The 13,471-nt window shown below is 43.2% G+C and overlaps 1 protein-coding gene across 1 annotated transcript in view; it reads right to left on the reverse strand.

Moving 5' to 3' along the window:
* The window catches only part of TTN (titin), a 275,206-nt gene that overhangs the window by 193,056 nt on the left and 68,679 nt on the right, over window positions 1-13,471 (reverse strand). Inside the window, exons 47-71 of the mRNA XM_059395492.1 lie at window positions 12,535-13,098; window positions 11,700-11,981; window positions 11,324-11,602; window positions 10,601-10,879; window positions 10,224-10,502; window positions 9,817-10,104; window positions 9,424-9,702; window positions 9,050-9,331; window positions 8,676-8,954; window positions 8,284-8,562; window positions 7,904-8,182; window positions 7,497-7,784; window positions 7,092-7,370; window positions 6,679-6,960; window positions 6,300-6,578; window positions 5,900-6,178; window positions 5,508-5,786; window positions 5,114-5,401; window positions 4,601-4,879; window positions 4,107-4,388; window positions 2,591-2,869; window positions 2,193-2,471; window positions 909-1,187; window positions 505-792; window positions 64-342 (exon numbers count right to left, since the gene is read on the reverse strand). Of these exons, the coding sequence (XP_059251475.1) occupies window positions 64-342; window positions 505-792; window positions 909-1,187; window positions 2,193-2,471; window positions 2,591-2,869; window positions 4,107-4,388; window positions 4,601-4,879; window positions 5,114-5,401; window positions 5,508-5,786; window positions 5,900-6,178; window positions 6,300-6,578; window positions 6,679-6,960; window positions 7,092-7,370; window positions 7,497-7,784; window positions 7,904-8,182; window positions 8,284-8,562; window positions 8,676-8,954; window positions 9,050-9,331; window positions 9,424-9,702; window positions 9,817-10,104; window positions 10,224-10,502; window positions 10,601-10,879; window positions 11,324-11,602; window positions 11,700-11,981; window positions 12,535-13,098 (7,308 nt within the window). The remainder of the gene's footprint in view (window positions 1-63; window positions 343-504; window positions 793-908; window positions 1,188-2,192; window positions 2,472-2,590; window positions 2,870-4,106; window positions 4,389-4,600; window positions 4,880-5,113; window positions 5,402-5,507; window positions 5,787-5,899; window positions 6,179-6,299; window positions 6,579-6,678; window positions 6,961-7,091; window positions 7,371-7,496; window positions 7,785-7,903; window positions 8,183-8,283; window positions 8,563-8,675; window positions 8,955-9,049; window positions 9,332-9,423; window positions 9,703-9,816; window positions 10,105-10,223; window positions 10,503-10,600; window positions 10,880-11,323; window positions 11,603-11,699; window positions 11,982-12,534; window positions 13,099-13,471) is intronic.

Here is a 13,471-nt window from a genome sequence, read left to right on the forward strand (position 1 = left end):
ACAGGAAGAATGCAAAGATGCCCGTGTAGAAAAAATAGGAAGGGCAAGTGCAATTGAGCAGACCTTTCACAAAGAGACGTGTTGTGCAGGACGTTTGGCCTGCACTGTTAGAAACCACACAAGTGTATTCCCCACTCTGAGAGACGTCAACGTTGAATAATTCCAGCTCTGCCACAGTGTCTTCAAAATAGATGTTGCACCGGTCTCCTCTCACAAGTTCTCTGGCACCTCTGAACCAGCCAACCTTGAAAGGAGGGGTCCCTCGGATAACGCTCGTGAAGGTGACATTCTTGCCTGGTAGTGTTTCCAGAGGTTCAGGTTCCTTCACGAAAGAGGGTGGTTCTACAGAGACATGGAGGACATGGAATAGAGCCTGTAAGCTTCTCATTTAGTTGCAACTTTGAATCAAAAATGAAGAGCCCTTTTGAATGGGCAACAAACGGGTGCCTGGATGAGCACCCAAAGGAGAATCTGTAAGAAACGGTTTGCGTAGGGAACACCGACCTTGCACAGCCAAGGCTGCCCGACATTCATCGGAGCCAGCCGTGTTAGCAGCCACACACGTGTAATTGCCCATGTCCGAGGAGTCCAGGGAATTTAGCTGCAAGGTGCAGACGTTATCTGAAAACGTGGTTTGGTACTTTGCTCCGCTGACAATCTTCGTTTTCTCATGAAACCAGGCAACAGAGATGGGTGATGACCCAGCTACTTTGCACTCCAAGATGCAAGAAGTACCCAGCACCCCAACAGTATCTCTCAGTCTCCGCGTGAAAGAGGGAGGGACCATTCGGTCTGTGTGAGGAAAGGCAAGAGATCATCATGGTTTGAAAGAGAAGCGCCCTGAGAGACCAAAGCAGATAAAGGCATTTGCATAAAGCCATGGGCGGGGGGAATGTAGCTGAACGGACCTGAAACATCAACCACAGCAGTGCAGCTGCTTTTCCCCACGTTGTTTTGAACCTGGAAGGTGTATGTGCCTGCGTCTTGGCTTTCAACAGAAAGTATCTTTAGGGAAGAGATTTTGTTGTAGAAGCTAAATTTGTGTTTCTGGCTGCTGGTCAACAGCTTCCCGTCCTTGTACCATTCCACTGAGAGTTCAGGAGTGCCGGCCACCTTACACTCCAGAGTGCACGTTTCTCCCACAGTCACTGTCATGGATCCTGCCTTCTCAACAATGACCGCAGGCTCTGAAATAAAGCGTGAGAGCCATCTGTCAAAGTCCGTTACCTTTACCATGCCCCTACTCTCAAATCCCGTTAGACTGTTTCTTCCCATGGTGTGGTTGTATTTCTTCCCATCCCTAGAGAGAGATGATTCCACAATTACATGTTATTGTGAAATTCGGGGTTAGGATTAAGAAATATTTTTCTGCACTAGTTGACTTCCAAAACAAATCAGTGTATATTACACAGTATGTACTGATTTGCACTTGACCCTAATGCAAATGATTCATGTTATTATGAATTACTTGATATTTTTGCTTTATTTTAAGGTGCTAAAGCTAGTAGTTTTAAAAGCTATTATCCAAACAGCTGCCAAGTTAAAATGTCCAAAGGTACAAGTGCATGTCTTTCCTACTTAACTTTGATCTTGGGAGTTCTTGCCATATTTTGGAAACAATTTCCTTGTTGCCTATGCTGGCTTCCAGCAGCTTTCATGCTTAAACAAAAGTGAGTCATGATTATATTGGCTAATCCATCAAGAAAAGCAGTAAGTAAACATTGAAACAAATGGCTAAGTTTTGTTAGGATCACAGAAACAGGAAAGAGTTTGAAAGATCGATTAGGGGGGAAGAAAAGATTGATTAGGTCCTTTCTCCTAAAGCTTTTTTTTCTTTCTTTCATTTCGTTCTTAAATGTATGTTTTATGTATGTATGTATGTATGTATGTATGTATTTGAGAGACAGAGTGAGAGAGAGGTGGAACAGGAAATGGGCAGAGGGAGAGGGAGAAGCAGGTTCCCCACTGAACAGGGAGCATGATGCTAGGGTCCAGGGATCCCAGGACCCTAGGATCATTACCTCAGCCGAAGACAGAAGCTTAACTGACTAAGCCACCCAGACACCCCTCTCCTAAACCTTTCAGACAGGTAAGGATTTATATCCTTCTAGAAGAAATGCAGAACAGGAGGGTCTACCAGTGACTCAACTTGGTGTTTGGCATCATCTTCTATCAGGGACCATTGTACCAACCTAACACAGTCAGTGTGGCCATGTTCTCCCTCATGCCACCATCATTCTTGATTTGACAGATATACTTCCCAGCATTAGCTGGTTCTGCTTTTGCAAACTGCAGAGTTGCAACATTGTCTACGAATGTAATTCTGATGTTTTCACTTTCTCTGATCACTTCTTTCTCTTTAAGCCACTGGACAGAAATAGGCGGGGCTCCTTCTATGGATGCTTGTAACTCAGCGGGCTCGCCAGCTATGACAGTGAGGCTGTTCAGTTTGGAGACAAATCTTGGTGGTTCTGAACAAGGAAAGATGGGTGGAGATTGTTGAAAACGTTGTCCAGATAGTGGAAGACAGAGAAAAAAGTAAGTTTTGCACATTCCTGGCATTTCCGCCGCGTGCAGGAAATATGCTTACCTTTTAATTTTACAGTACAAATGCAAGTATCACTTCCAACTTCATTCTGTGCCTTGCAGTAGTATTCACCAATGTCTGAAGCTTCAACATTGAGAATGTGAATACTTGCATGGAAATTTTTGGATGCAATCTTGTATTTCTTACTACTTCGGAGCTGCCGCTTGTCTTTGTACCAGATCACCTCAAACGGCGGTGTTCCCGAAAGTTCACACTCAAGACTAACTTCAGTATTTTTAAGGGTTTCTACTACCGGAGGGAAGCTGCTAAAAACAGGTGGTTCTGTAAAAACAAGAATTTCCAATGAATTGGGCTATTTCATTTCACAAAAGGCTTTTATTTCCCTGTTTTTAAGTTGGAAAAAAGAGTCAAGATACTATAATGGGGAAATGATGTCCAGAACTATCATTTTAGTGTGGAGGAAAAACTGCGTTGGAGAAGCCATTAGTTTTTACAAAATCATTCTGCTTCCTTGGCAAAGAGTCCAGACAAGAACAGTAGGTGTCCTTACTGAGGAATTCAATCTTCTATCTACCTGACTATACGAGTTTATCTTGGATGATAAGGACTGATGCAAAAATTGTAAACAAAAACCAAACCCAAGTACATTATGAAGATGATTTGCATGAGGTTTAGAATCCTGACTTCAGAGATGAAATGTTTTGTAAAGGCTTTATAACCGAGATACGTGGAAGCCATTATGACACCTGTGACCTACGTCTTCCACGTCAACAAATGTTACTGAAATAATTGCTTCACACCATGAAAAACTTGGACTTTGGATAAAAAATACTGAAAAATGGCCACAGAAAATACTGGTATTAATTGCACCAAGATATAGTGATATAATTTTTAAAAAATGGGAATTCTTGAGAGAGGAAAAGAATATATAATTTTCCTGTGTTTTTAAAATGTAGGTATGTATGTATTTTTAAGTAGGCTCCACACCCAGAGTGGAGCCTAACATGGGGCTTGTACTCAAAACCCTGAGATTAAGACCTGAAATCAAGAGTTGGACACTTAACTGACCAAGCTTCCCAGGCATGCCTATAATTGTCCTGTTTTAAATGTAAGGTTAAAACCTGGATTGCTTGCATCTTATATACATGCATTAAATATTCTTTCTTTGTTATTAATGCTAAAGATTATAGTGAGGATGATGATTCATTCGTAGGATAATCAAAGACAAAAATTGATTTTAAAATGCCTACTTTTCCCTTCCCTTTATTTATTTATTTTTTGGTATGTTTATGAAACATTAAATTTAAACTGCTTGGCCAGTGTGTTGAGATGAGCAGAATGAAGACACTGGAGTAACAAGAAAAATACCCCACAATGACTGGCTACATATAAGCAAATTTTAAGAAAGAACCAAAGAGGGAAATAATACTAGTTTGGGGAAATATCCTATGATCTCAAACGGAGCCTAAAATAAAGTAAAAGAGTAAAGACCTTTGATACCCCAGGGGAGAAGAAGGTGGGTTTCAGGTAATGAGGAACAGAAGAGAGAGATTTCTACCTTTCACGATAACCTTGGTACTGCAGCTTGTGCTGCCGGCAGGATTCTGAGCCTCACAAATGAAATCCCCACTGTCCTCAGTGCCCAGACTGTTCATCTGTATGACGGCCACTGAGTCAATGAAAGTCATTCTGTATTTGTCACTGGCTTGGAGTTCATGTTCATTTCTGTACCACACAACTCTGATTTCTGGGGATCCAGTTATCTTGCATTCCAGTCGTGCAGAATCCCCTGCTTTCACTATTTTGGTTGCTTCTAACTTCTTCACAAACTTTGGTGGTTCTAAAGAGTGAAAGAAAGAGGAGATTATGAGGGAACAGATATAAATGACAAATGCTAAATCAGGTGGTATGCAGGAAAGAGGAAAAGATGAACAATGCTTGGCAAATACAGTGTACTGTTAGAGAGAAGTGAACTTTCTAGGTTGGGGAGATGCACTGGACAGAAGAGAGCCACAGGCCAGACAGAAACATGAAACAATCAAACGTGCACACCTGTCACAACCAACATCGTGGTACAAGAGTCGCTACCAACGTCATTGGTAACTTGGCAAGTGTATTGTCCCGTCTTGGAAGCATCCACTGAATAGAGATTTAAGAAGCTAGTTGACCCTTCCAAGCCAATGAAACATTTAGGTCCAGAGGCAAGTTCCACATCGTCTTTAAACCACTTAATTTTAAAGGGCGGTGTTCCTTTCAGTACCGCTTTAAATTCTACTGTAGCGTCTGGTACGGTTTGCTGTCGTTCAGGTTTCACCAGGAAGCTTGGTGGTTCTATAGACGTTAAGAGAAATATACTTAATTAGATTCCTCATAGTTAAACTGTTTTGACATGTAAGCAGACATTTCTAAAAAGAGGCCATGACTGTGTATTTCTTGAACTCAATAAATATGGACCTATGGAAACAGAATTACCGATACTTTATGGTCTCAAGGATACAAGGGAAGAGTGCCACATTTAAACAGCAGTCACAAAGAATAATCAAGAGGAGGAAAAGAAGTTCTAACCTTTAACAGTTAAGATGCCACTGCAGGCATCATCCCCTGCTACGTTGGAGACCTTACAGGTGTAATTGGCAGTATCTTCTAATTCCAGGTTATTAACTTCCAGTGACACTGTGTTCTCGTGACAGACAGGTCTGTATTTTGCACTTGTAGATATTTCTTTACCATCCTTAAACCATTGAGCACTAATAGGAAGGGAGCCAGAAACCTTGCACTCCATACGAATAGAAGAGCCCAGAACTTTATCCATTTTGGTTAATTTTTTGGTGAAAGATGGAGGGATATCTTGATCTATCCAATGCAAACAGAAAAACACATCCATTAATATGTTGCCACTTGTTTACAAGGGATAGAGGTAACAGAGATAAGGGAAGCCAACTAGGGCCCAAGTACACACCTAGCACTCTAATGTCGGCGTCGCAGCTACTGCTTCCAAAGTCGTTTTCCACCTTGAATGTGTACTGACCACTGTCCTGCTTCATGACTGACTGAATTCTAAAACTGGCCACGTTATTTTCAAAACTCATTGAAAAATATCTACTGGGCACAATTTGTTTTCCATCCTTCAGCCATTTCACTTTGAGTTCTGGTGTCCCGGCCACCACGCACTCCAGAGTCACTGGGTCTTTCTCAGTGACATCCACAGACTTAGCTTTCTCTAGGATTTGAGCAGGCTCTGCAGTAAGAATTGAAGTGCACATTAATTGCATTGCTAATTCCACTAGAAATAAGGGGTGCTTATGTAACTGTTCCCCACCCACTAAGTCCTCAAGACAACAGCTCACAGACCTTGTACTAAAAGGAACGCGTAACACCTCTCAACACCCGACTCGTTCTTGGCTTGACACGTGTATCTCCCGCTGTGTCCGTTGTCCACAGCTCTGATCTGAAGCGTGGCCACGTTGTTCACAAATGAAATATGAGCATTATCATCTTCGTCAAGAATGTGATCATCCTTGAGCCAGGTTATAGACATGGGAGGAGAACCCGCCACCGTACTTTGAAAGGTGGCAGAGCTCTTCAAAACAGTAGTGACGTTTTCTATCTTCTTAATGAATGATGGGGGTTCTGTGATGCAGTGAGATAGTGGGGAAAAGAAGAGGCACAGTTGAGCTTCTCCTCATGATCAGAAAATGAAAGAGCATTACCGAATTTTCGTGGTAGCCTGCTTTGCGGGGGTACCACTGACCTTTCAGGGAGACTCGTGTCATGCTGGCGCAGCTGCCACCTTCGTTGGATACAATGCACTGGTATTCACCAGTGTCTGATGGGTCACACCTGGTTATGTGGAGCTTGAATACCGATACTCTGTCAGTGAGGGTATATTTTTTGCTGCTTCGGATTTCCCTGTTGTTCTTCAGCCAAGTGACCTCAAATGGGGGTGTCCCCGTCACTTCACACTCCAGCTGCACGTCACTATTTTTCACGACCTCCACGGGCCTCAGTTCCCTGACAAAGGTGGGAGGCTCTAAAGATTCAAAAGGAAGACAGAGACGAGCTTACTCGAGGGAAGACCGGGAGCCTGGCCAGCAGCACAGCCAAAGGGGAAAACAGACCCAGGAACGCACCTTTCACTTTTAATTCAATGCTGCAGCTCGCTGTGCCTGCATCATTACGGGCCTCGCAGACGTAAGTCCCGCTGTTTTCTACCCTGGCACCAGAGATTTGGAAAGTGGCTAAACCATCAATGAAGGAAATGCCATGTTTCTGAACGGCTGTTATTTCGTTCCCGTCCAGATACCAAGAAACTCTGATTTCAGGAGTGCCCGTTATTTGGCATTCAAATGTTGTCGACTGTCCATTTCTCAGCACTAATACGGGGCTGGGCTTCTTAATGAATTGAGGAGGTTCTAAAGACGGGAAAGAAAGTGTCACGTGAACATTTATTAGAACAAAGGCGGGAATCACTTTCTTCAGCCTCTTCCCTCTGCCAAAGAAAATGCAGACAAGCAAGCAAGAGAGATGCATGTAGAGACCAGACCTTTTACAAAGAGCGTGGCTTTACTGGTTGCGGTGCCAACATCATTGCTTAGTTGGCAAATGTAGGTCCCAGAATCGGCGGCTTTGGCTGAAAAGAGCTCCAGGATGGTGGAGGTGTCATCCTTCCAAATGGAACGTGCTGCTCCCGAGTGCAGCTCTTTGTTATCTTTAAACCACTTTATGGTCATGGGTGCAGAACCGCCCACAAGAGCCTTTAGCTGAACCCTTGTGTTGGGACTGATGTCCTGGGACTGTGGCTTTTCCACGAAGTAAGGGGGTTCTGGGATGAAAGACAAAGAAGCAAAAGGAGAAAAGAAGGTTTACTTGGGAATGGGGCAGTAAGGGTGAGAATTAAGAAACGAGACAGCAGACCGGTCCTTGATAAAGGGAGATAAGAAATGCCAACCTTTGACGGTGAGATGGCCACTGCACTGGTTGTGACCTGCCTTGTTGGTTGCCGAGCAAGTGTACGTCCCACTGTCTGTACCTTCCAGCTGACTGATTTCCAAGAAGGCAGTGTTGTCATGAAAAGAGAATTTGTATTTCTCACTAGCTGTTATTTCTTGGTCATCTTTGAACCACTGGATGCTGATGGGATGTGAGCCAGCCACTATACATTCTAAGTCAATAAAAGACCCTTTAATGCTATTCATCTTCTTCAGTTTTTTGGTGAATGAGGGAGGTATGATAAGATCTGTGCAATGAAAAAGCAAGAAACCAAAGGAAAGAAAAGTTAGGTCAACGCAGCAATTTGTGTTTTCTGTAAAACTGTAGGAGATGAGGAGCAAGAACATGTTCAGTTTCGATACTAACCTAATACATTAATGCTAGCCTTGCAGCTGCTTCTCCCAACATCATTCTGGACCTCAAAAGTATATTCTCCACTATCTCTCTTTTCTGTAGAAATAATCTTCAGTATAGAGACTGTGTCAGTGACACTGATTTTGTATTTTTGGCCCAGGCTCAGTTCTTGGCCATCTTTAAACCATCTGGCTGTAAGCTCCTTAGTCCCTGAAAATTTAACCTGCAAAGTGGCTGGGTCCCCTTGGGTGACATCTATAGACACAGCCTCCTCGGTGATCGTTGCAGGTTCTGTAGAAAACAAAGGGACAGGTGTGGATCGTGAGTGGCTCCACTGAAAGGCTCACATTGGCTTTATTTCCTAAAACCCATGGCAAACCTTCTGCACCGACCTTTCACTGAGAGCAATGCAGAACATCTTTGTATTCCTGCATCATTTTTGGCCTGACAGACATATTTCCCATCGTGCTTGACTTCGATGCCACTGAGGTACAGACTAGCCACATTGTTCTCAAAGGTCATTCTTATATTATCGTCCTCGGTGATCTCATCATTGTCCTTTAGCCAAGTCACGGTGATTGGCAAGGAGCCTTTCAGGGTGGCCTGGAAGGCAGCGGTGCCTCCCCGAAGGGAGCTGGTACTCTCAATCTTCTTGACGAAGGTTGGGGGTTCTAATAGGAGAGTAATTCTCAATCAGTGTCAGCTTAGAGCAAAAGTGGAGTTTTGGTGGCACAAAGAGTTCATTCTACGGGAGAGCCAGTGCACGGCTGGAAGTGTCACTAACCTCTGAGAGTCACCCGGGCAGTGCAGGTGCTGCTCCCCACCTCGTTGGTCACCCGGCACTGGTATTCCCCAGCATCCGCGGCGACAAACTTGAGGACCTGCAGGCTCACTAGCTGGTCCTGAATCAAGGTTTTATACTTCCTGCCACTTCTCAGCGTCGTGTTGTCCTTGAACCACGTGATCTCAAAGGGAGGTGTGCCTGCCACCTCAGCCAGCAACATGACATCGTATTCCTTCAACACTTCAATGGGCTTAAACTCTTTGGTAAAGTAAGGTGACTCTATAGCGGGAAAGGAATTACTTGGCGTTAATGCGGGGGGAATCTGGGCTGGGGGCCACCACCGCGGTAACACAAGGACCAATGTGAACACAAACCTTTGACTATTAAAATGCTACCGCAGTGGTCACTGCCAGCTTCATTTTGGGCCTCACACATGTACTCGCCACTGTCTTCAATGGCAACATCTGTAAGTCTTAGAACTGCAGTGGACTCCACAAAAGACATTTTGTGTTTGCTGCTCTCCTTAATTTCTCTATCATTTGCAAACCATGTTATTTTAATTGGAGGGGTGCCAGTTACTTTGCAGGCCAGCTGGGTGGTGTCTCCCTTCTTTAACAGCTGTGACGGCTCTAACCTTTCAACAAACCTGGCGGGTTCTGCAGAAGGAAGGAAGTTATTAAGAAACATGAGGAATAAGAAAGAACGCATAAAGAGGGTAGCATAAAGATGTCAAGAAAACCAGGCAAACCTTTTACAAATAAGTTTGCACTGCACTCCACGCTTCCGGCGACGTTGCTGACTTGGCAGGTGTATGTGCCTGAGTCAGAGGTTTTTACTGCATAGAGTTCCAGGGAACTTTCTAAAGCTTCTTTGGTGATATAGCAGCTTCCACCAGAGACGAGCTCTTTACCACCCTTAAACCATCTGACTGTGAAAGGGGTGGACCCCTGGAAGGTGCTCTTCAGGCAGACTGCTGAGCCGGGCAGAACGTCCTTTGATGCAGGCTTAGTTACAAAACTGGGTGGCTCTAAAGAGGGGGTAGAAGAGAGAATTTCTAAGAGTTAAGAGGCGCGATCTAAGGGAAGAAGTCTTAATTTGAACATCGTCTATATCAGAATGAAATGCAAAGTCTCCAGCCAACCTTGCACAATCAGGGCTCCGCTGCTGTCTTTGCTTCCCACGGAATTTGTGGCACGACAAGTAAAATTGCCTGCGTCATTCATGTCTACTCTGCTTATCTCCAAGGAGGCCGTGCCTTCCACAAAGGCTATTCTGTATTTGTCAGAAGAAGCTATTTCTCTACCGTCCTTAAACCAGGACACCCTCATGGGGAGAGAGCCAGCGATTCTGCAATCCAGCCTACAGGTACTGTTGACCACACTGCCTACGTTGCGCAGGGGTTTGGTAAAAAATGGAGCGATGTCTCGATCTGTTTGTGGCACAAGAAGAAAAGAAAGGTAAGCATGGGAAAGCGCTCAGTGATTTGATGTGTGCGCACTGGCTGGGTTACAGAGGAGTGTGTAAGCATCGGTTTCCGCAGGTACTAACCTAACACAGTGAACGTTGTTTCGCAGGAGCTGCTGCCCACCTCATTGGAAATCTCAAATGTGTACTGGCCGCTGTCGTGCAGTTCAGCTGAATAAAATTTGAGTTGGGCAACATTGTTTTTAAAACTTATTCGGTACTTTTTGCTAGCAACCAAAGGTCTTCCATCTTTGTACCATTTGGGCTTGAGTTCTGGGGTGCCTGTGACTGTGTACTCCAGCGTGGCTGGGTCTCCGGCTGTCACCTGGACCAGCTCTGCTCTCTCAACAATTTTGGCAGGTTCTACAATGGTATTAAATAGTTAGCATGACCAAGTGTGCATTAGGATTCCACTTCAAATGGAAATAGTGATTCTAAGTTACAAATGTTCCTGCACGCACCTTTGACTGTTAATTCCCCAATAGATGTTTGGCTCCCGGCTTCATTTTCAGCCAGGCATGTGTACTTGTCACCAAAACTAATCTGAACATCAGGGATGATCAAGACCGCAACACCGTTAGAAAAGCTCATTTTGATCTTTCCGTCTTCTTTAATGATCTCTTGTCCTTTAAACCAAGTGACCGAGATGGGTTCTGACCCTCTCACGGCAGCTTGTAAGGTAACGGTCTGACCTGCTAGTGCGGTAAAATCATCTACTTTCTTTACAAAGGTTGGTGGCTCTAGTTAAAGAAAGAGAACAAAGCTTGTCAACTCCCAAACACTTTCGACACCATATACCTTTATTTCATCTAGGTCACATTTCTCCCATCCAATACCACCCTTCCGTAGTGTCGGTTCATGAGAAGAATAAATTAAAATTTAAGAACAGTTACACCTCCATCCGAGAGAAAGAAGCACAGCTGTGGTTATCAGCGGACAACGTGGTCATAAAAGATGATTATGAAACCCACTTTTATTACCGGAGATTAAATATTTACAGTCATCTCAGAATAAAGGCTGGATGAAGGTCACTGACTTTGTCCCCAAGATCCCAGGTTAAAGCAAAAGTGAAACATACTCTCACGGGATAGGAGAAGAAGAAAAAGCACTGGTTTTCCTTCAGTGGGTTAAGAAAGTGATTTTGACAATAGGTTAGTGAGGCAGCATTTTGTTCAAGAACTGACCTTTTAAGAAGTGAGTTGCTCTGCAGCCACATTTCCCAACTTCATTAGCAACAACACATTCATATTCACCAACGTCCGCACTATTGAAAGAAAAGATCTCCAGAGACACCAGAGACTTCTGAGACAACAACCTGTACTTTTTACTACTTCGAATTTGCTTCTTGTCTTTGAACCAGCTAATTTCAAATGGTCCTGTGCCTGAGATTTCACACTGAAGAAGGGCATTTGTTCCTCTCACTATATCTGCAGGCTCAAGAGTTTTGATGAAAGATGGAGGTTCTACAAAGGCATGAAAGCATTGTGTAAGTGAGGTGTCCTGAGCAAATACAAAGAAAATCTTTTTCTCAGAAAGCCCACGGACTCCGAGTCAACCAACCTTTGATAACTATTTCAGCACTGCAAGAGTCACTGCCAACGTCATTCACTGCCTCACATGAGTAAGTACCACTATCTTCGACTTTGACGTCCGTCAGATCAAGCACAGCCTCAGAATTGACAAAAGACATTCGAAGAGTGTTACTCTCACTAACTTCTTTGTTATTTTTAAACCAAGTGACCTGGATCACAGGGGAGCCTTTCAGCTTACAGTGGAGGCGTGCTGATTCACCTGGCAGCATTAAATAAGAGGGATCCACCTTCTTCACGAAGGATGGTGGCTCTATGGGAAGTTAACAAAAAAGAGAAAGGAAAGAGATGTGAAGCGTCAACTCCACAAAAGAAAAGGAGACGTATACCACAAGAAGACACAACACACATCAAGTATCTCGATGAAATTTCTGAAAGGGTTGTAGTGCCCTCAATAGTTCTACAGGGTTCCATGATTTTAAAACCTATCCTGGGCTCTCCATTAAAACAAACAAACAAACAAAAAAACAAACATAAAAGCAAGCCAACTCTTGTCTTATGTGAAAAACAAACTCTCTGTCTTACACAAAAAACAACTGCATAAGAGAAGAGAGTTAAGGGTTGCCTAGACACTTGAAGTTCTTAGAAGACATTTTAAGCACGTTTTGTTAATGGCACAGTTTTGAAAGAACAGAGTAGCTTCTGAAGAAGATTGAAAATATAAAATCAGACAATGCCAAGATTTCCCCAAACCAAAGGTTTGCTTGCATGAAATTACTTTAATAATAAAATGCCTTGTTTGTCAATAGTTTTTCTCAAGTGGCATCCTTAAAATGAAAAATAACATTCATTCACACATTTCTTACCTCTGATAGTAACTGTTGCCGAAGAGGAGCTGCTCCCAGCCTCATTGGAAGCAGTACAAACATAGGTTCCTGAATCTTTTAGTTTGGCCAGAGGGATCTCAAGGGATGCTATCTTATCTTCAAAATAGATCTTATAATCTTTCCCAGGGGGTAGTTTTTGCCCATCTTTATTCCATGTTACGGTCACTTTTCTGTCTTCATCTACTTGGCACTCAAGATGGATCTTCTTATTGATGGCGGATTGCACGGGTTCTAATTCTTTAATGAAATGCGGCTTGTCGATGATGATTAACTCAGCTTGGCAGATGTCAGCTCCAAACTTGTTGGAAGCCTTGCAAGAATAAACGCCTCGATCTTGAATTGTAAGATTTGAGAGTTCTAAACTGTGTTTATTTTCTGCCTCTGAAATCTTGCAGTTAGGGGAAGGTGATAACGCAGCACCGTCTTTCTGCCAAATGGTTTCAATCACGGGAGTCCCTAATACCGTGCAGAGGAACTTGGCTGTCTTACCCACAAAAGTTGTAACAGACTTAGGTCTGGAGTAAAAGCTTGGTGGATATGCCTCTGCAAAAGAAAGTTTTTTCAACATTATATTTTTGTCCCCACAGAAGCTCTTGCTGTAATTATATATTATAAGAAAGAGAAAAGATGAGCTACATATTTAGATAGACACGAGACATTATTTAAAATAGGATAATAAATTCATCAGATGAAAAGATTGGCCAAAGGAAAGGGATGAGAGGGTTCTTTATAGAGGAGCGAGACACCACTTTCAATGTCTCCCATAAAGGAAAGAACAAATGTTGCTTTGTCTAGTAACATTAACTTATTATTGTTAATGATTTGTCCACTTTAGTAGCTGATTCATTATCTGAATCATTTGATAAGTAATTCAGCTGCTCCTTTAATTCTGTGAATTAGAAGACTGTGTAGGGAA

The sequence above is a fragment of the Mustela nigripes genome, chromosome 3 (genome assembly GCF_022355385.1).
Source record: "Mustela nigripes isolate SB6536 chromosome 3, MUSNIG.SB6536, whole genome shotgun sequence".
Lineage (NCBI taxonomy): Eukaryota > Metazoa > Chordata > Mammalia > Carnivora > Mustelidae > Mustela > Mustela nigripes.